A 22917-nucleotide genomic window follows, 5' to 3' on the forward strand; every position below is an offset into this window, starting at 1 on the left:
TCCTGTACTCCACTGGGAGCCAGTGCAGCTGGTATAGCACCAGGTGAATGTGATCCCACAGCGAGGACCCCGTAAGTAGTCTCGCCGCGGCATTCTGCACCCGCTGGAGTTTTTGTGTCAGTCTCAAGAGCAGCCCCACTACAGATCAGATGGGGGAAATGGTGAGCCTAGGATGGGCTCCAAGGGGAAATGTTTGGTTAGGGGTGTCCCACACACTCTTAGAATTTAACCTCAAGCGCTGAGTAGAAGTGGGGTAGGAGGGAGAAAAACTCCTGCCTAAATTAGATATTATTGGAAAGAAAATACCTGGAAATGAGGAGCATTGACATTATAAATAAGCTTATTGATTAAAAACGTGAGTTTTGAGCTCCCTGGCTTAACTTTTTACTCAGCTGTGAAGTGACTGATTGGTCTTAGGAAGGCTGTTAGATCTGCGCTTCAGCTTTTCATATTTAATATGGAGATTATGATGATACAGTCTGCATTATAGGCTTATTGAGGTAAGTGCACTCGGGTAATCTTGAGCACCCAGGAAAAACATTCTATAAATGCTAATTCTTATATTAATTAGTTGCAAGGAATGAGACTCTTTGAAAGAAATGGGAGTTTGCCGGAGTTAGAATGCATCTGTGTTATTCACCTTTGGGGAACTAGAATTTTATGTCATGCAACAGAATTGTACATTTTCTAGCAATACTGTACTTCACACAAAGAATTGTGCCAATATTTCTGGTGTTTAAAATCTACAAATGAAAATGTGGAATGGGTAGCAGAGCAATTTGTCTACCAAATTCATTAAATAATAGTTTTGTTGCTCCCTCTCCAACCTCTTAATATATATATCTATATATATAATAGCATTGCCAAGACAGTAGAAATTTACAGGATATCTATAGTTAGAACAATTGCTTTCTTCCCGATCTGTTTAGAATGCATGGGAAACTTAGTGGTTCCTGTATCTGTAGTAGGTTTCCTTTTACATCAGTTGTTGAAGGTTGTTGATGTCCTGATGTCCTTGCCATATCTCTGAAATGTTAAAAATGCATTGTTCATTCACAAATAAAAGATTGAAAACCATGGGCTAAATTCTTTTCCAGATGTACTAGATACACCCCAGTCAAAGAAAGAGAAAGAAATCATTGGGTACTTGGTAGCCACCTAATGGAATCTTGTAGACATTTTTTCATTTCTGTATCCAGTTCCAAGGTTTTCTGTTTTACATTTTAGAATACTCATTTTTAAAATATCAATGACTTCCCTTCTTCTCTTTCCATGGTTCGTTTTGCATATCATAAATCCTTGCATATTTTATAGAAACTAAACCATTCAGCATTCCATTATTACATCCATCAAAATTTATTTACACTGCTGAATTTGTCTTAATGCTGCCAACATTTTCAAATGTACACAATTTTTTCCCATATATTCAATAAACGTTTCCCACTCTTCTCTAAATGTATGTTCTTCTTGTTCTCTTATTCTATATGTTAAGTCTGCAAGCTGCACATATTCTGTCAGCTTAAGTTGCCATTCTTCTTTAGTTGGGACCTCGCTCGTTTTCCATTTTGGGGCAAACAAAACATGGGCCTCAATAGTGGCATACATAAATAACCTTTTTTAACACCTGGGAATTTCTGTCTGAATTATCACCAACAAAAAAGACTCTGGTTGTTTTTTTGGAAAAGTACTTTTCAACATTTTTTCAATTCATTATGGATTATTTCCCCATTTTCTTTTACCCTTTTACTACAGTTTGTTTTCTTCATACTGCTGTCTCCACCAGCAGCAAAGGCTTTGATGTGTGCCTCTAAAATGGCAAGGCACTGCATGTGGCAACCAGAATCCGCACTCAGAACTTCATGCAGCTAAGAGTGGGGATTAGCCATGACTCCCTGCCATGCAGCTCTGTAGGTTTTGTAGATCTCAGACACAGCAGTAATAATAATAATAATTTATTATCAAACATTAAAAACTTCCCTAAACAGGTCTGCCTTCAGATGTCTTCTAAAAGTCAGGTGGTTGTTTATTTCCTTGACATCTGATGGGACGGTGTTCCACAGGGCGGTTGCCACTATCAAGAAGGCCCTCTGCCTGGTTCCCTGTAACCTCACTTCTCACAGTGAGGGAACCGCCAGAAGGCCCTCGAAGCTGGACCTTAGTGTCCGGGCAGAACAATGGGGGTGGAGATGCTCCTTCAGGTTTACTGGAAGCAGGTTGCTTCCAGTGTTGAAGTCAGATTAAACTTCCAGTCCAACTGCCATATGGGCAGGGTATAAATTATTATTATTATTATTATTATTATTATTATTATTATTATTATTATTGGAACAGAGGAGGCTTCCCAAAACTGAGTCAGACCTTTGGTCCTTCTAGTTCAGCAATGTCAACACTGACTAGAAGCCGGTCTTCAGGGTTTCAGGCAGGGATATTTCCAGCCCTACTTTGAGATGCTGGGAATTGAAGTTGGGACCTTTTGCATTCAAAGCAGCTGCCCTGCTACTGAGCAATGGCCCTTCATGCCTATCAGTTAAGTACATAACATAACATTGTACATATCATTAAGTACATCACGCTATGAAGTGCAGCAGAGCATCACAACATGATGGGACCAAAGGAAATTGGGAAGAAGCATCTATTTTTGAAGTGATCCATAACTTTTTGAAATGGCTATTCAGCCTGCAGTTCCACCTCTTCTCTTCCAGAGCGTCAGTATTTCTCAGCGTAAATCTTCACGTTTAAGATGGCGTCGGCCAGGTTATAATCATTGTGGCAAATCAACGTTATTATACAGCTGCACTATCTGCAATATCCATAAAATTAATGTGAGCTGCAAATTGCTAATAAGACCTAATTATCTTCATCAAGGAAATAGCAGAGTTAATGTGAGGAGGTGGTTGGAAAGGCCATTGATTTAATAATATGACTGGTCTTTGTGTTTATAATTGCATTTGCCTTATCTGCATAAGCCATGCTGGTTTAGTACTTAACCAAGCTGTGACACTAAACAGTCACTGGCAGTTTAATAGTTTTATCAGAAAATGTATAGGAATCTTGGCGACTGTAATTTAAAACTAAACATTTAAGTGCTCCCCAAGAGCTGTTATTGTAAAATTATCTCCTGAAGGCTCCCATGTAGCCAGTGCATTAAGTTTTATGCCGCAAAGCAAAGCTCATTGAACAAGCTTTAGTGCAGACTAATAGCTGCATTGCCCCATCCTAATGGTTTGTGCTTCCCACTTTGGCCCATGGTAAGGTGGGGATTTATCAAGGCCTGCTAGCATTCGGGTGGTTTGTGCTTTATCCTATTATCATGGAATGTTGAAACGACTTACCAGTCAGGAAACCAGAGAAGAACTTTTATTGTCTCTCTTGAAACAAGTACTGAAGAGTGACAGAAGACTCCTGGCTCCACCCAGACACAACAAGTCCAGAGCTACCTAGTGTATGGTTACCAGACGTCCCCCTTTCCCAGGGACGGTGCCTGGATTTACAAATTTGTCCCCAGACAAAATCCATCCTGGGAATGTCCCCAGATTTCATTTAATGTCCCCAGATTTTTATTTTAAGTGGTGTAGATTTATTAGTGCTTTTGAATTATGCTGTGCTTTTGAATTATGGTGCTGGAGGAGACTCTTGAGAGTCCCATGGACTGCAAGAAGATCAAACCTCTCCATTCTTAAGGAAATCAGCCCTGAGTGCTCACTGGAAGGACAGATCGTGAAACTGAGGCTCCAATACTTTGGCCACCTCATGAGAAGACTCCCTGGAAAAGACCCTGATGTTGGGAAAGAATGATGTCCTGATGTCTCTCTCTTTTTTTAAAAAAAAAAAAAAGTGTCCCCAGATTCTTTGGAAAAAATCTGGTAACCTTAACCTAGTGATTCAACTACATCTGACCACCCATTGCTACCCTGTGAAACTAAGAAACATGTGCTTTTCTGTTGTTTTAAAACAGCCAGTGGAATTATGTAAGCTGGAAATAAATTGATGATTTGTGGGCATGTCTCTCTTCCCAGCTTCCCAAGTCTTGCTCCAAAAAAAGTCTGCAACAGAGTGCTGTGGCTTTAGTCTGATTTGACTAAGCAAAATTAAGTCAAGGAGCAACCAAGAACTCATCACTGCAACATCAACAATAAGTCAGTTCTATTTTCTGCCATTGATCGGTGTTATCTGCTAGGTGAGCATTTCTTACCAGAACTGGGCCAAGACATTTTGCTGCCTAAGGCAGAAATGAAAATCCCCCAACTCCAAGGGATGGGGGGGACGACCCTCTAGGTGCATTGTTCTCAAAGCTACATAACTTATTTTGGCACCTGAGGCAGAAAATCCCACCTGTGCCTTTCTCTGCAAGTAAAGTTCAACTATACAACCTTTAGAAGACACCTGAAGGTTGCCCTGTATTGGGAAGTTTTTAAATGTTAAATGTTTTATTATCTTTTTGTATATGTTGTAAGCAGCCCATAGTGGATGAGGTAAGAAGAAGAAGAAGAAGAAGAAGAAGAAGAAGAAGAAGAAGAAGAAGAAGAAGAAGAAGACACCCCTGTTTTAATCGGAGGGTATGGAAATGGGGTTATGACAAAACACAGACAAAACTGACATAAACCAGAGGTATAACTTTGCATTGCCATTTAAGAACAGTGGCTGATAAGCCTGGACTTCTTGAGATAACTCATCAGTCAATGTTCATGGTTCAAAACATTTTCAAGTATGAAAATGATGTATCAGTGGTATTTAATACCTATAAAATTAGCAAAGATGTATATAACTGCTTCAAATGGAAATGTAAGGAGAAGGAAGGCACATTCTACCACATGTGGTGGACGTGCAAGATAACAAAAGCATTCTGGGAAATGATATATAATGAGTTGAAAAAAATGTTTAAAATATCGTTTGTGGAAAAACCAGAGGCTTTTTAATTGGGAATTTTAGGTGCAGAGATACCAAAGAAAATTGACCAGGAAAATCAGAAACCAGGAAGAGAAGAACTTTAACAAGGAATGGGGAAAATTTACAATGTATTTAAGAGAACACTGTAAACAAGTAAAAACTTTGGCAGGATTTGAGTAACGCTTGTAATGTACTAAAAATAAAGGGGGGAAATGGATTATTTAAGAAAAATAGAGAAAATAAGTGAAGCAGTTGAAAAAGATTAAAAATGGTAACCATGGAAGGATGGAGGGGAGTCAAAGGGTTCAGAGAATCCTAGAGGATTGTGTTGATGTTTAATGTTTGAATTCAAATTTGCAATGTAAAACACAATAAAATAATATTTTAAAAAGCAAACAAAACGCTTTCAAGTATTCCACTTTGCATTGTGTGTCACATGACTGTCTAAATAAGATGCTAGGTTGTAATCCTTTATGTTTGGGGCCCATCTGACCTGTAACTTGTGAGTTAGCAGAATATATCTCATTGTGATCCTGATAGGGTTAACAACTCATTACATCTGTGTGAGGATTATGCTTTACACTGCACAGCTTTGTGGTTACAAAAGCCAAACTTCCCATAATCCCATTAAACAACTTCTTATCTCAGAGATGCTGAGATGTTTATCAGAACCATTTGTTAAGGAGCTCCTGCTAGTTTCCAAAATGACCCCATGGAGGTATTCCCAGGACTCAATCAGCCTAAGATGCTGGATGCTGTGAGATTTAAATCACAGCTCCCAGCCCAGCAAAAACCCAGCCCTAAAACTGAGAATAATATTATGAGGGTGTTCTGTCAGAGGTTTTCTCTAACCAACTGGGCAAAGTGTCCATGTTCAGCACTTTGTTTAAGTTGTTGGGGGAGGGGGCTGTTTTTCCTTTTTGTATATTTTTATTTATCGTCAAGAATAATATCTAGCTACAGAAGAATAAAAATGTCCTCAGCAGTAGAGGTATTTGTCATTTTTGAGTCAATAACAATCAATAGCAGGTCAATGAATGCAATACATCAGCTAACAAATAAATAGGGCAGCCCCTATTTCACTCTTTTAGTGATGATTTGGTGACATTTTGGGGTCACTTCCAGATTTGGCACTGTGTGCACGTGCATGATTGCTGTCTATCGGACACGCATAAATCGGTTCTTGCCTGTATTAATACTGGGCTACATGGACTCCATATGAGACACTTTCCTATGTTCTTATGTGCCGATCTAGAACAGGAATAAATACCATAGTTGCCTCCTGTTGACATTAGTCTACAACTCTTATCAACTCCTACAACCATGACCAATGGTCAGGGGATAACAGTGGTTGTGGCTGAACACATCTGGAGGCTACCACATTAGTTACCCCTGCTCTAGAAGTAAAATCTCTAACTAGGTGTGAGTATCTGCATTTTGTCTATACTGTAATGCACACAAATGTAAATGTGTGTGCATGGCTATAGTACCACATGATGCACACTTCCATTTCCCAAGCTACGGTTGGAAAGGTACATTTCGAACTGATTATATCATATTACACACCTAAGTAAACATACGTAAACTAGAGCTGTGAGAGTCAACAATCCCCCCCTCCCAAAGCTCCAAAAGAGTGTATCATATGACCTAAATCTCCATAGTTAAATGTTTAAATTACGTGACAGAGGGCTAGTCTATCATGAGTCAAAATTCTTTGGACTGAGTTGAAGTTGCTTTACATTTCATAATAAAATATTGTATAATCTGACACCTGCTGAGCCAGATGTGACCCAACAGATGCTTTGCCAAAAATATTGCATTGAGAATATATATGTTTTTATTGAAAGACCAGGTGCCTTTCCATGAAAATGCCTAAGAAAAGAACTGCAGATGAGTGCTAAATAGATCAACACATTTTCTGACTTGTTCCTGATGTGGATTACATGTCAGACCGGAAGTAAGACCAACTTCCTTTCAAAACCAGGTGTTAGGTTATTTCAGTGCTGGTTCTCAGCTACAGCACCTTCAGTGGAAGAAGATGGACAATCAAACTGAGACTCTTCAGGCTGTATCTAATCTTACTGAATACTCTGCCCAAAACGAGAATGACAGCACCGTTACAGCAGTGGGCCCTTGGCACACGCCCAAACTTGCAGAAGGACTATAACTCAGTGGTAGAACACTTGTTTGCATGTAGAAGGTCTTTTTTTTCATTTCCTGGCGTCTCCAGGTAGATGTCTCCATCTTGAAACCCTGAAGAGCCAATACCAGTCATTGTAGAGAGCAAGATGGACCAATATTCTAACTCTGTATAAGGTTATATAACTGTATAAATATATATAACTCTATATTTCTATGGTTATCCTCCATGGAGGCAGCCATGATTCTGATGTAAAAGTGAGCCTCTCACACATTTTAATTCAGGTCTTCTCAAATTTTACAGCATTTACCAAGAACATGAGGCAGGACAAACAGAAACCTGGGAATCAGCCCTAACACATATATATTCACGACAAGTTTTCAGAATATGCTTGAAGCCAACAGCACATTTTTCATTATATATAACATATATTTATTTCAACAATATATTACATTTCTTTCTACGCAACCAGGCTATAAATACTCTATGTGCCACTTATGATAACTCATAGCTTCCCAAGTTTTGAAATTTTATACAAGTATTGAATTAAAAAAATACAAAAGGTAAGAGCAGTCAAAATAGTTTCACAATGTCTTTTTTTTAAAAAAAGGAAATATTGTAATTTACAGCACGTGTTAAAAACTCTGGCATACAAACACACAGAAAACTTTCTAACAACTCCTAGATTGAAAAGCATCAGTCAAAATCTGAGCAGCTAGTTATGCAACATGTCTGCGATACATGTGAGCTTACTGATAATGCTTTTTGCTGGGCTACATTGGCACTACATCAGGACTTCCCCTCTCCCCAGCAAGAATCACGGTTCTGTAAATCCAGAGCGACCAAATAAACAAGGATCACAAAAATATAAGGTAAAACTCCAGGATCATTTAGCTGAGCCTATATGTACTGACCAAGCTAAGACAGAATTGTCTGTTTCAGTGTGAAATATTCACTGATAGAACCTCAGCTGATCAAGGACCACACAGCAAAACATGACCTCTTTCAGTAAGAGGGATAGTCCCTCTGCTTTTTGCCAGTATCCACCAGGAAGATTTAGACTGAAGGCCGCTTTAATTGAAGAGAAATAAATGAAAATAGTTCAACGAGCCCAGCAAAGTAGCAATAGCACCTTCCTGAAGACAGATGCCCAAAGACAAGAAAGGCACTGGCGAAATGGAAAATCCAAATGGTTCTGGCCAAACACTATTCCATGTTCATATCACTGCATAGAAATGTAGTGTATCAATATTCCACTTCATGTACACCTCACAGTTCACAACACTGTCACCAGGTACTCTAAAAGAGGCATAGCCCTGGCAGTGCTTGGTAGTGACTGATGGGCTTCTTGAAGAATAAGTTTGGATCCAGTATTCCACAGAGCACTTTGGGTCCTTCTCATCAAATAAGATGCAGTAAAAGAACACATACACTTTCCAGTCCAGTGAATGTAGATGTTTTGGGTGTCACATGCCACTGGCTCAAGAAAAAGGCCATGTTTGGTGCAAGTTCCAGTTATTCCTTCTTTTGGAGGGTTTCTTAAGCGGGAGGTGAGCTAAGAGGCATCCCAGCGCCATAGGCCAGTGCACTGCAAGTCTGAGAAGCATCTTTCCTGAGAGTTAAAAGTTCTGTTTCTTCACCACAGTACGCCGTAGTGTCTGTATCGTCTGAATGATATCCTGACTGGTAGCCACTTGTTGGATCTGAAGCTTCAGACATAACAGACTCGTTACTTTTACTGGAGACCAGGCTACTGCAAAATAAAAATACAGAATTAGCAACTGCACAACACGCTCTGCAATTTTTTTCCCAGTTCAATTTTTGTTTTGTTTTGCAAATAAGCATATACCACCAATGGTAATGGTAAAGGACCCCTGGACAGTTAAATCCAGACAAAGGCGACTATGGGGTTGCGGGGCTCATCTCGCTTTCAGGCCGAGGTAGCCAGCGTTTGTCCACAGACAGCTTTCTGGGTCATGTGGCGAGCATGACTAAACCGCTTCTGGTGCAGCGGAACACCATGACGGAAGCCAGAGCACACTGAAACACCATTTACCTTCCCACTACAGTGGTACCTATTTCTCTACTTGCACTGGTGTGCTTTCAAACTGCTAGGTTGGCAGGAGTTGGGACAGAGCAACAGGAGCTCACCCTGCTGTGGGGATTCAAACAACCAACCTTCGGATCTGCAAGCCCAAGAGGCTCAGTGGCTTAGACCACAGTGCCACCCGCGTCCCACCACCATTGCATCAGGCACTGGGAGGGGTGGGAGGCTCCACTGACCCTGCTGAGATACCTGTTCCCAGTTGGCTCCTCTTCTCCCCAACATGAAGTTTGTCACTATATGTAACTTTTAAGTATAGGTGCCTGGGTTCCCTTGTTACCTCCTCCCTACCCATCCCTCTTTCCTTCTGGGCCATGTCTTTTGGATTGTAAGTCTGTGGGTAGGTACTGTCTTCAGTCTTAAAAAAAATAAAATCTTCAGGTGGCCACTTCTGTTCTAAACCATTCTGAAACAAACACATACATTATTGCTCACTTGCCCCTTCTTACCTAAAGGGCAACATCAGCTGTTTAGATTTATCTTCTAGTGCCTTTAGCTCTTCTGAGGCAAGAATCATCCCACTGTCTGTCTGGTTATCCTGAAAGACATGTGTCAAATTGATCAATCAATGGCAAAGTGCAATGAGGACTGAAGAGCACAAGCAAATTCAAAGACTTACGTCATGAACCACTGTTGTTACTGTTGGTTCTACAGGCACGTCTTCAAAGGTCTTTACACTCACAGGACGGCTTTTTCTTTTACTTCCTTTGCGGTGCTGACTGGAAAACAAATATATTGCCTTTGTCAGTGTTCCTGTAAGTTCAGGGGTTGCTAATGTTTAGGCGGGCACCAATGGGCACTTTTTGTAATTATGAGAACATATTACAAAATGGCTGCCATGGTGGAGTGGCATAACGGAACAGCTGCCATGGGGCATGAAGTAACACAAAATGGCTGCCATGCCTAAGAGTATCACAAACAGTGTTGGCTGGTGGCCAAAGGCCCTGGTAGAGTGGAAGGCAGGGAGATTAGTACCAGGTGGAGCCAGAGTGAATAATAGGCAGAGTCATCCCCTGCGTTGCTGTAAAGAAGATGGTGGTAAGTTGGAGGCCAACTGAGGGCAGACAGAAGTTGGTGGGGCACTACCCCATTCACCCGAGTAGACCAACCAACCTCCACCAATCACAAAATGAGAGAGACATCCCTCCCCACTTGCCCATCAACAGGAAAAAGGCACTGACATCAGCCACCATCACATTCATTCCCAGGAAGCAACTCTTGGCACTTCTGTTCTGTTCAGAATAGAAGGGAGGGTGCCCATTCCTGCAATCTAATGAAATGTGGGCATGTTTAAGAAGGGGTGCTCGGTGGAGCATAGGCCCAACCAATGCAAACAGGAACTGAGGAGGAAGAGCAAACAATATCTCACACATTGTGGATTCTAAGGGGTTCCTGGTGGAACGCTCTGTCACAAGAGACAAGGGCCCTGCAGGACTTGACATCTTTCCGCAGGGCCTGCAAGACAGAGCTGTTCCACCTGGCATTTGGTCAGGGCGCAGCCTGACCCCCTCCTCTGGCAATCTTTACAAAGCTTTAGTTTATGGTTGCCATCAATTTTGATTTTAATTCATTTTTATAATGTTTTATAATGTCACACTGTTTTAATGTTGTTAGCCGCCCTGAGCCCGGCTTCGGCTGGGGAGGGCGGGATATAAATAAAATTTATTATTATTATTATTATTATTATTATTATTATTATTATTATTTACTGAGACCCTTGCAGGCACTGAAGTATAGGTGGGTTCCCATGAGGCAAGACACAGTGATAACAGCAAGAACGATGGACGGGACCATGTATCATCAAATCTTGGGTGAGCACCTCCTTCCCTCAGCCAGGACATTGAAAATAGGTCAAGGATGGGTATTCCAGCATGACAATGACCCAAAACACATGGCCAAGGCAACAAAGGAGTGGCTCAAGAAGAAGCACATTAATGTCCTGGAGTGGCCTAACCAGTCTCCAGACCTTAATCCCATCAAAAATCTGTGGAGGGAGCTGAAGGTTCGAGTAGCTACACATCAGCCTCGAAATCTGACTTGGAGAGGATCTGCAAAGAGGAGTGGGTCAAAATACCTCCTGAGATGTGTGCAAACCTGGTGACCCCCTACAAGAAACGTCTGACCTCTGTAATTGCCAGCAAGGGTTTTGCCACCAAGTACTTAGTCATCTTTTGTAAAAGGGATCAAATACTTATTTCACTCATTATAATGCACATCAATCTCTGACTTTTGTCTTCTGGGTTTCTGGGGGTTTTCCTGTTGTTATACTGTCTCTCACAGCTACAATAAACCTACCATTCAAATTATGGACTGGTCATTTCTTCGTCAGAGGGCAAACGGGCAAATTTAGCAGGGGATCAAATACTTTTCCCCCCTCACTGTATCCATGAGTTCAGGGAAAGCAATATGCATTTGGTTCTGATGAGGTATTTCTCTCCAACCCGTAGCTTTGACCATGCTTTTGGTAACCTGAACTGATCAGGAGTCATTTGTAGCGAACTTTTTTCATCCCACTTCAAGTCCGTAAGTAAGGTTTGAGCAGAGGCTGGCAGGGTTCTGGTTTGCGTTTATGGCAGACACTTCATCATAATCATACAGTGGTACCTCGGGTTACAAACTTAATTCATTCCGGAGGTCCGTTCTTAAGCTGAAACTGTTCTTATCCTGAGGCGCACTTTTGTTAATGGGGACTCCCACTGCGAGTGAGCCACTGGCGCACGATTTCCATTCGCATCCTGGGGCAAAGTTCGCAACCAGGAACAGCTAGTTAGCGGAATTTGTAAACAGAAGCGTTCGTAACCAGAGGTACCACTGTAATAATTTCAGGTGATCCATCTGCCACAATCATGTGCAAATCCAGGCGGGGGGGGGGGGAGGAACCATGGCTGATTACAGGACAAAGTGTCTATATGAAACAGTCTCTTTTTTTACTTTTGATTCTGAAAGCAGTTCTTCTGAAGAAAACCCAAGAGACAATCTTTTCTAAAAATAAAAAATAAACTTCAGTGGCTTACTGTTTTTCGGCATCTTTTCTCTTTTTCAAGATGCAAACTAACAAAGAAGTCTGGGTCACGCTCATAATTCTTTTCATTTGGACTGACTCTGCTGGAGACGGCAGCAGCAGCTGACTCAGCAAACTCACGCACACACCCTCCGCCCTCCAAGCGAATTGTTGAAGTTGGCACCGAACATTCCACAACTCCCCTTCACCAAAGAAAACCATCTGAGCTGGAAGCATTCCCAATGCTCTGACAATCAGCACTCCATATTCTCCTTGCAGAGGGCCTCAACAGCTACCTCCATCGCCAAAGCAAGGCACTTAAATTGAACGCTGAAAGGTAGCCTAAAATGGAAGTTGCCCACGGCAGATTTGGTGGTGATCTGAGAATGGCACCTCTGACAGATAAACCAGAAAAGCTCTTTCTAGGAGGCAGAAGATTTGAACAAATGGCATATTTACGTTGCTAAAATATTATCTTGGGGCCTTGATGGCAGGGTGGGGGGGAATAAATGCCTTCAAAAGCAAGGATGTTTGATATACTCTACCGGACATCACTTAAGGCAATAGTTGGTACAGCGTGTGGCCAATTTTTGGTGCTTTACAGATGAATAGTAAGTCTTGCAAATGCTTACTGATTATTTCTCTCACCTGAATAAAAAAGCATCCTGAAGTTCCTTGTTTGTTTGTGTTTGTTTGTTTGTTTGTTTGTTTGTTTGTTTGTTTGTTTAAAGGGACTATTTTGGCTTGCTGGGATCTTATGCAGCAGGGCCAAATTCTTTCATTTCTGAAAACTTTTAATGGAGTTTACATTTCCTTGGGTACATATTTTAAGTCTATTGAATTACAGTGGTGCCTCGCAAGACGAAATTAATCTGTTCCGCGAGTCTCTTCGTCTAGCGGCTTTTTCGTCTTGCGAGCGGATTAGCACTATTAGCGCTATTAGCGGCTTTTAGCGGCTTAGCGGATAAGCAGATAAGCGGCTTAGCGGCTTAGAAAAAGGGGGGGGACCCCGCAGGAACTCGCAAGACATTTTCGTCTTGCAAAGCAAACCCATAGGAAATTCGTTTTGCGAAGCACCTCCAAAACGGAAAACCCTTTCATCTAGCGGGTTTTCCGTCTCGCGAGGCATTCGTCTTGCGGGGCATCACTGTAGTATGTTGATTGTTAAATTCCACATTGACCATTTTAATGTTTATGTGAAATTTACGCTGAAATTTTTGTATGCTGGTTGTTTAGCCGTAATAATAAATATTCATGCTATTTTTGCATAATTGTTAATAATAATAATAATAATAATAATAGCAGCATGGGACTGGCCCACCCTAGATCCCACATGAGGGCAAGAAGATGGACCCAAAGATCTGATTGCCCAGTACAAGCACCAGGTCTATGCAGCACTCATCCTGATTAGCTCAGGCTGTGCATGGTACACAGGTGTAGAACTTCCCCTTTTTTCTAGTATGGGGTTTGAGCCAGGGGCGTCCATTTTGTAGAACATATACTCTTCCAGACACCTACCACGCTGAGCATGACGACTGCCTGTGGAGGCTGCAAGACTCGGGGAGCTATATGGCTCCCTTGTTGTGTCCCTTCTTCCTTCCGAGTTTTGCTCCAAAAGCTTCCCTTGCGAGATGCATTAAGGGATCTGAACCTCTGCCTGGGATCATTGGTGAACCGTGGGCAGCATTTCTGTGGATGCCTGTCTTTTTGACATTTTCAATTTGGGTGCTTCCTTCCTCACCTCCTGAGCTGGATCCAGTGACCACTCCCCGTTGGCATAGCGGCAACACACCCCTCTGGTCCCAGCAAAATCAGAGTATGGAATTGCTCTACAAATATTGCAGCCTAGTGAACGTGGCTAAATATAAAGACACAGCAGCACAAACTCCTTCCTCTTTCTCACCACGATCCCCACTTTCAAAGAAAAATCTGGCAGAGAGGGAAATGCCTAGCAGTCCCTATGGGATTCTCACTAGGCTACAAACCTCAGTTCTAACGTGCTGTCATAATGGAATTGAGAATCGCACACTTCCTCTTCTTCCCTGCAGGAAACAGGTGAGGTTGGCAGGGACAACCCAGAATCCTCTTCTATGTTCAGCAGGGGAGTTTGCGGGAGGACAATATAGTCCTTACCATCCTAATGTAGAAAGACAGACAAAAATAGGGTTTTTTAATATATATATAAGATTTGTGGCTGCAGGCACACACACCCCCCCCCCAGGGAGTTTACAGTAGTTTTTAGAGCATGACTTTACCTGGCGGACATTTGCTTGCAATACGTTTCCCAGATGTTCCACCAAATCTGAAAAAGTGGGCCTTTGTTTGGGTTCCCCATGCCAGCAGTCCAACATTGTCTGATACCTGGGAGATATAAGAGAATGGTAGCAGTGTTACAAAGCAAAATATGCCCCAGGACAAGATCATATTCTGCTAATTAGTGGTGGGTAATAGCTAAGAGCAACAAGTTGGTCAATACTGTACTGCCAGAACAAGAGAAAAGTCATATTTACACCATTAAAGCACATTTAAAGGACACAGGTAAAGGTAAGGGGAACCCTGACCATTAGGTCCAGTCGTGGCCAACTCTAGGGTTGTGGCGCTCATCTCGCTCTATAGGCCGAGGGAGCCGGCGTACAGCTTCCAGGTCATGTGGCCAGCATGACTAAGCCATTTCTGGCGAACCAGAGCAGCGCATAGAAACGCCATTTGCCTTCCTGCTGGAGCAGTACCTATTTATCTACTTGCACTTTGAGGTGCTTTCGAACTGCTAGGTTGGCAGGAGCAGGGACCGAGCAACAGGAGCTCACCCCGTCACGGGGATTCGAACCGCCGACCTTCTGATCGGCAAGCCCTAGGCTCTGTGGTTTAACCCACAGCGCCACCCGCATCCCTCTCTTAAAGGACATGGCCTCCCACAAAGAATCCTGGGAACTGTAGTTTGTTGAGGGTGCTAGGAATTGTAGGTCTGTGAGGAGTAAACTGCAGTTGCCAGGATGCTTTGGGCAAAGACATGTGCTATAAATATGCCCTGAATGTTCTTTAAATGTATGAGCTGACTGCGACCAAAGATTTGACTTCTTGCCCTTCCTGCCATTAGTAAAAGAGTCCACTGGCCACCAGTGGCTGAATTAGAGTGAGATTTTTTTCTGACCTAAGTAAATTATCCATTTCTAAGACAAGGCATGTTTGCACCAGTAAAAATTCTTACATTTCAGGTGTTGTATAGTCTGGTGCCCTCATCCTCGTTCCCTCTTTCAGTCTTCTACAGAACTCCTCATCAATCTTGACACCAGGGTATGGCGAGGCTCCTGAAATGACAGATTTCCCTTAGTAAGGTACTTAAGATGCTGCTGTTGATTTTCAGCTGAATATATGTCAATTCACTGAAATAAGAGCTAACTAAAATGATAGAAGTTCAATTAGACTGGATCTAGAGAGACTCACTTACATTGGACAGGGAAATAAAATGACTGTTTGCATGAGCAACAGTCATAGAATGTTCCTGAGATGTGCAGATATTTGATCTGAGTTTCATATTGCCAAGCTCTGATTTTTCATTATTATTATTATTAATTTGTAAATTTTAATTTGCAAGGAAAAGAAGGGGGGTGAGATTAAGTAAAATTTGAGGAGTGTCACCATCCTTATCATCATCAAACAGAGAACCGTCCCGAGACTTCCGGGTATAGAGTGGTATATAAATTCAAACAATCATCATCATATTACTAATAACAACAGTAAATCACCATCAATGAAAACTATCCAATTTCCAACCAGGAAAAGGATGCTTATTGCCAGAAGTGAGAACTGTTGAGAGCTGCAGTGGCAAAGTCTCCTTGAGTTAGATTGGGCACATCAAGAAAATTATACAACTGCTTATCCATAGAGAATATCAGTATGTTTTATTAGAGCAAGATTATAAGCAATTCTTTATCTTGATTAAAAAGAATATGGAATATTGGTAACGCTCATTTAAAGCCCACTCTATATCCCCATCTTGCTTTCTCACTGAGGACTAACAGAGTGCAGACTACAAATACATTTTCTACTCTGTAACTGAAAAACATGAACTAGTTTGCCTGCAACTTATGGAGACATGGGTAGGCATCTAAAGGAGATTGCATTCATTAACTCTGTTAGCAAAATGTGAGAAGTATACCATGAAATCCTATGGCATGGAGGGAGGGGATGCAAAGGTCGTTTAACCAGCCATCTAAAGCCTTGCCAATGTTGCTCTGTTTTTGCCTTGTTTTTCTCTAAGCAGTTTCTCTTCCGCTGGGAACAATGGTAGAAAAACTACCAGAAAAGACTTAGCTGCTGAGCTGGTTTAAATGTCTCCCTGGCCTGTTGGGGAACTGAAATGGCTCTGAATCCAAGCATTTTCATGTGCTCTCCTTCAAATGACCCTGAACCACCTCAACAAACATTTTTTGGCACTTCCAACAATGGAGTTCTGACACCTGGTTTGCAGGATCTCCCTCTCAGAAGTCAGGGTTCTGCCTCTGATGTTGGGGACATCCTATGGCCCATGAGATGCCCTCCAAGGGCCCATGGGATTTCACCCTGGGTACCCAAAGTAATGTGACTTACCTAAGGAAAATATCTCCCACAGCAGTACACCAAAGGACCAAACATCACTTTGAATGGTGTATACTCTGTCAAAAATGGTTTCCGGTGCCATCCACTTTAGGGGTAGTCTAGCCTAAATGTTTATTAGCAAAGCAATAGACAAAAGGAAGCATTAAATATATGCCACAATGTCATTGTTAATATCTTTTCCAAGTAAACGTCCCACTATTTCGGAGACTTCGGAAACTTACATCTCCCTTCCTGACATAATCTGGATCTTTGTAGATATCTCGGGCCAATCCAAAATCACAAATTTTGACCACGTTGTTCTCCGATAAGAGGATATTGCGAGCTGCCAGATCTCTGTGGATACACTGCAAGGAGAGGAACAATGGGCCTGTTATTTGGGTTGTTCCAAAGAGCTTTGTTAACCTTGTCTTAATTGGTATCTTCCTTGCAAGGCTCAGCACTTTGTGGGTTATTAAAATGAATGTCCCAATAAGGCTTAAATGAAACTCAGAGTTCATGTTGAGACACAGTCTTTTGCACTGCCTTAGAAGATAAATGAGAGAAGATAAATAGTTGAAAACACATCCATAGACCTTCCATGTGTGGGAAGACTTGACATGAGAATGATTTCAAACAAGCAGTACCAACTGTGGAGGTATAGTACATGCAACACGAACAGGTCAAAATTATGGGGTAGGCATGGCAAGAGAGACGGACAAAGAAGACTTCAGAGCCTGCGCCACCTGGATTTTCCCTTCTCTCCACACATACAGAGACCTCTACCAACTTCTCTGTGGAGTAGAACATTAGATGCTGGCTCTCACTGCAGTGGGGCCAATTGTTTTGTTTTGAAGGTGTGTTTCTTGGTGAATCCAGTATACAGTGGTACCTTGGTTTACAAACTTAATCTGTTCCGGAAGTCCATTCTTAAACCAAAGCGTTCTTAAACCAAGGCGTGCTTTCCCATAGCAGTGGGGGACTCAATTTACAACAGGAAGTGGAACGTGTTCTGCTTCCAAGGCAAAGTTCACAAACCAAAACACCGGGTTTGCAGCATTCTTCATCCAAGTTGTTCATAAACTAAGCTGTTCTTAAACCAAGGTACCACTGTATTTTACAGATGATGTGAGTTTGAGAACCATCACCCCACCGACCACTTGAAAATTGTTGAGAGTCTTGGTGGTCCAACTTAATGATTTTTCTGACTGTTTTAGCAATTGTAATGTTCTGCATTAGATGCTGTACGATTTTTTAAAAATTGAATTTTATAGCTTCTTTTATTTCTTATATACTGTATTTTATTGTATTACAATTTGAATTCCGTAGGATTCAAACCACAATACAATAAAACATAAAGAAATAAAAGCAGCAGCAACAACAAAAATTAATATGAGTATTTGAAGTGAGGGATTTGCCATCTCCCCATCTTTAACCGTAAATCCACAGACATGCTGCAGAGCTGACGAATGAAGCTCATGGACCACGTCCTCAGACAACAGTTTGGAAACCCCTGTTGTAAGTAAGGCACTTAAAAAACTCTGAATTAAAGGCCAGTGTATGCCTGGTGACAGGTGAATTTACACGTGCTGACATCTTTACCAAAGAACTTTACAATATCAACTGCTTTAAATCAGAGTGTACAGCACTCTGGCACTATCCTTATCACAATCATTTCCAGTGACATGCAGTCATCCGACAAATGTCATTTCCCCCCAAGAGGAATGCCTTACTTTCCGCGAGGCCAGGAATTCCATCCCCCGGGCCACCTGGAAGCTATAGCAGATGAGGTCCTCCAGGCTTAGTGGGTTCTTGCAAGGATCTTCAGATGTTGCTGCAAAGAGAAAGGTCAATGTATATAAATGCGTAATACACTGCACATCCTGATTAGCACCAGGTAACACTTAGTATACAGAAACCCTATCCTTCAGATTCCTTCCTTCATTTCTGGCTTCTAGGTATAGGGAGGCTTGGAGCTGTGCAGCGGGAGTTACCCTCAGTGATTCAGCATGGAAAAGCAAGTCAGAATGTCATATTGTTAGAGGAAACTTCCATACTGCACCAATAGCTGCACAATGAAGGATATAACATGTGTATTTTAGATACAAAATACATATTTTATTTTAAAATACATTCATAAATTGTGCATTTTATCAGCGAATGGTACAGGAACACCTAATCCTATAAGAATGGGGAAACCAAGGAAACACACTTTGATCTCAATATTCTGAAGCCATGGATAATGATGTAAGATAAAAACCCACCATCCCCCTCTTCTAAATCGCAGAGAGATCGCTCCTCTCCAAAGCCGGAACTGGCTGAGCTCTGGCTGCTTGCAATGCTGTCCAGGCGTTTCTTCAGGTCTGCAGAGACTTCACCATTTCCTTGCCTGTACCGAGCATGATTGGCCTACAAAGTTTTAAGAAAGAAAGAAAGAAAGAAAGAAAGAAAGAAAGAAAGAAGAAAGGAGGGAGATAACAGAACTTGCATTATTCTATCATGACAGAAAATAAAGGGGTGAAAACTCACACCTTATTAGAAAGGGAATATGGATGAGCAGAAGGGACGCAGGTGGCGCTGTGCGTTAAACCACAGAGCCTAGAACTTGCCAATCAGAAGGTCGGCGGTTCGAATCCCCGCGACGGGGTGAGCTCCCGTTGCTCGGTCCCTGCTCCTGCCAACCTAGCAGTTTGAAAGCATGTCAAAGTGCAAGTAAATAAATAGATACCACTCCGGCGGAAAGGTAAACAGCGTTTCTGTGCGCTGCCCTGGTTTGCCAGAAGCGACTTAGTCATGCTGGCCATATGACCCGGAAGCTGTACACAGGCTCCCTTGGCCAATAAAGCGAGATGAGCGCCCCAACCCCAGAGTCGGCCACGACTGGACCTAATGGTCAGGGGTCCCCTTACCTTTTATGGATGAGCAGTGGGGTAGGAGAGCTGAAAACAATACCAATATATTTCACATCTGGCAACCAACGTGCCCTTTTGGCTTCAGATAGTACATGGGTAGACGAGTCTTAAAAACCCAAGGCACAAATTTTCAAGGCCCTCTAGCAGCTATGGCAGCTCATTTACCAGAAGTAGTGTATTGAGTGTTAACTCTGGAACTGTATACTCGATTCTGACCAAACTAAGCCTCCTAGAACACTGTATACATCAGGGTTTCCTAATGATAGAGTATAATTTAGTAATCTACCATGAGAATAATGGAAATGTCCACACAGTAATTGCAAATGTAAAGTGTTAAGGAAGGTATAAACCCATGTCGGCCATGATACAGCCTACAGAAGTGTAGGTTTCACTTAGAAATGTTAAATCGTTATTTTAACTCCTATTTTTAAAATATTTATATTTCATTGAAAATTTTCAGTGAGAAAATAAAGCCACAGACAAAAATGAAAGCAAAAAACCCAAAACCAAACAAAAAGAATACTTGAAATTGTGACACAATACAAAATATAGATATATAAGTAATAGTTTTTCCAACTAATGAAAAATTACTAATGAGACATTATAATTTTTATAACTGCCTTTTGATAGCTGCATTCCAAATATCATTGTATTTATCCAGTTATTTTAACTCCTATTCACATCCAAAAGATCTCACAGTAGAGAAGTCAAAAGGATCTTAAAACTGAAAAGCAGAGCATCCTTCCCCCTACATTTCATGCAGGCCTCACCTTGTATGGAACAAAATCACTCCGCTTGCTTCTCAAGTACACCGACAGATTTCCAAACTTGCAGTACTCAACAATCACCATGAGTGGCCCTAAAGGAACAAAATGGGAACAAGATTTAGAGGACTTTCTCACAGCCTTTCCTCTAGCAATTGCCTATATCAGGTGTGCCTAACCTGTAGCCCTCCAGATGTTGCTGAACTCTAAATCCCATTGGCTCCAAGCAGGATGGTCAATGTTCAGAGAGACGGGAGCTGGAGTCCTGCAACATCTGGAGTTCCTCACCCCTGCTCCATATCACGCCTGGAAAATGTGTGGTCCAGCAAGCAGAATGAAGCCCTCCTTACCATCACTGAAAACGCACCAGGGATGAATGAAAATATCTGTTCTTGCCTTTCGTTTTGTTTGGTAGGTGTCAAATTGTGCAGGCCTCCTCTGTACATGTTTTATTATATAGTTGCTCTCACTTTCCCATACAACATTTTTGTAAGTATTTTAAATATTTGATCCCCACCGGAAAGAGACTGATTAGCTTACCAGAAATTAATAATAATAATAAAACAGTGAGAAAATGTATAAAAGGCGGGGGGGAACCCAGTGGCAAAATATTCAGCATTAAAATGGGAGGGCAAATTAATAGACCCAGCATAATTCTGCGGGATTCTATAAATCTCCATTGTATCTTTCTCAACCTAGAGCTTCTTTTTAAAGTTAAATACCTCAAAGGCACAAAGAATCAATAGGTTCTTTGCCTAGTGAAACTTCCCCTCCTGAACCTGAAACTTGGCTTCCACCTTTCACCATTATTTCAGCCAATGAGAAACTGGGTTCATGCATTTGCTGCAATAAGGCCTAGCTTTGCCATAAAACAGGCCAGGAATGGGCAGGGTGAATGCATTCCCCCCCCCCCAGCCGGAAGTGGCTTTCTAAGGATGCACAGAAAGGAACAAATAACGCTACCCCACATACACATTGAAACCAAGGAAGGAAAGCTCTGATTTGTTGTTATTTGCACTGCTGTTTTACGAAACGTTGTGTCTTTAACGTCTTCTCTTTCGTCAATTTCATCAACTCATTTTTGCTTATTCCTTTATGTCATTTCTACCAAAACCACCTAATTTTCTTTTTCCAACATCTTTCTAACAGTCCTTAATTTTACAATATTTTTGAAGATATGCTTTAAATTTTTTCCAATCTTCTTCCACCGACTCTTCTCCTTGGTCCCGGATTCTGCCAGTCATCTCAGCCACGTTGTGTCTATTGTTGTTACACCAATTTTTGTGGCTCCCCCCCCCTTGATTGCTGACCTCCAGGTTGTTGACAGAAGTCTCTGCAGGCCTAGCTGCTTGAAACCCGTTAATGGCAGACTCTGGGGGGTAAAGCAGTGAGCACCACTGAGCTATGCCCTCTCCACAAAGCAGCGAAAAGCAACACTTACCTCCCGGTTTTGTACAGGCCCCAAGTAAATTGACCACATTGAGATGATGACCAATATGAATGAGGATTTTGAGCTCCGACATCAATGCCCTATGTTCACTGTGTGTTGCACCCTCTATAAATGAAAAAGAAAGATAGATATTGTCCTGTCTATAGAGTAGCAATAAAGGTCCGCTTGCCATCTTCCTTCCAAGTAGGATGGGAAGGGACCACACAATCCAACAGGTCCATGTGGCTTCTTTATTAACTAAAGAGCAAAATCTTGCGTGATCGAACTTAAAGCCTATGTTCATTAAAGCCTTTTTATGAACCTAAGAAGGTGCTTTATATCAAATCAGACCACTGGTCCATGTAGCTCAGTGTTGTTTATATATTGACTGCTAGTGGCTCTATTTCCCTGGAAAATAGTGGCTCTATTCCCTCTTTTCCCTGGAAAAGACCCTGATGTTGGGAAAGATGGAGGGCACAAGGAGAAGGGGACGACAGAGGACGAGATGGTTGGACAGTGTTCTTGAAGCTACAAACATGAGTCTGACCAAACTGTGGGAGGCAGTGGAAGACAGGAGTGCCTGGCGTGCTCTGGTCCATGGGGACACGAAGAGTCGGATATGACTAAACGACTAAACAACAACAACAACAATAACAATGGCTCTATAATTTTAGAGAGAAGTCTTTCAGAGCCCAACCTGGAGATGTAGGGGATCGAACCTGGGACTTTCTGATCAGGGGCATAGCGTAGGTTACTGGAGCCTCAGGGCAGGGAAAGTGTTGCACCCCCAGTGGACCAGGCAGTGGCCAGTCCCTTCGCCAGCCAGCATCTAATCAAGTGAGTTTCTCCTTGCAAACTAGCCCCAACCTGGGAGCAGAGATAAGGCAAAGAAATGCGAAGCCAAGAGCGCTGCTGTGTTGCCTCACATTCCTGTCCTTGCCATAAGGTGCTCTGGGCAATGCATGTGGCTCTGGCAGTGCTTTCCTGCTTTCCTCTTCCTCCCTCTCTCCCTCTCAGCCAGCCAAGGGGCGGGTCACATGCAGGCGTCCCTTTTCTGGCCACAAGGAGAAGGAGGAGGAGACAACCCAGCCCCAAAGACCCAGCC

General features: G+C 42.1%; 1 protein-coding gene across 1 annotated transcript in view; it reads right to left on the bottom strand.

Moving 5' to 3' along the window:
* Positions 1-7271: 7271 nt before the first annotated feature.
* The window catches only part of KDR (kinase insert domain receptor), a 48701-nt gene continuing 33055 nt past the window's right edge, over positions 7272-22917 (bottom strand). The window contains exons 19-30 of the mRNA XM_079989983.1: positions 21825-21938; positions 20390-20478; positions 18972-19116; positions 18441-18541; positions 16953-17075; positions 16723-16834; positions 15341-15440; positions 14388-14493; positions 14118-14269; positions 9751-9850; positions 9581-9669; positions 7272-8780 (exon numbers count right to left, since the gene is read on the bottom strand). Of these exons, the coding sequence (XP_079846109.1) occupies positions 8567-8780; positions 9581-9669; positions 9751-9850; positions 14118-14269; positions 14388-14493; positions 15341-15440; positions 16723-16834; positions 16953-17075; positions 18441-18541; positions 18972-19116; positions 20390-20478; positions 21825-21938 (1445 nt within the window). The 3' untranslated portion in view covers positions 7272-8566. The remainder of the gene's footprint in view (positions 8781-9580; positions 9670-9750; positions 9851-14117; positions 14270-14387; positions 14494-15340; positions 15441-16722; positions 16835-16952; positions 17076-18440; positions 18542-18971; positions 19117-20389; positions 20479-21824; positions 21939-22917) is intronic.

This window comes from Podarcis cretensis (genome assembly GCF_951804945.1).
Source record: "Podarcis cretensis genome assembly, chromosome: 9".
Lineage (NCBI taxonomy): Eukaryota > Metazoa > Chordata > Lepidosauria > Squamata > Lacertidae > Podarcis > Podarcis cretensis.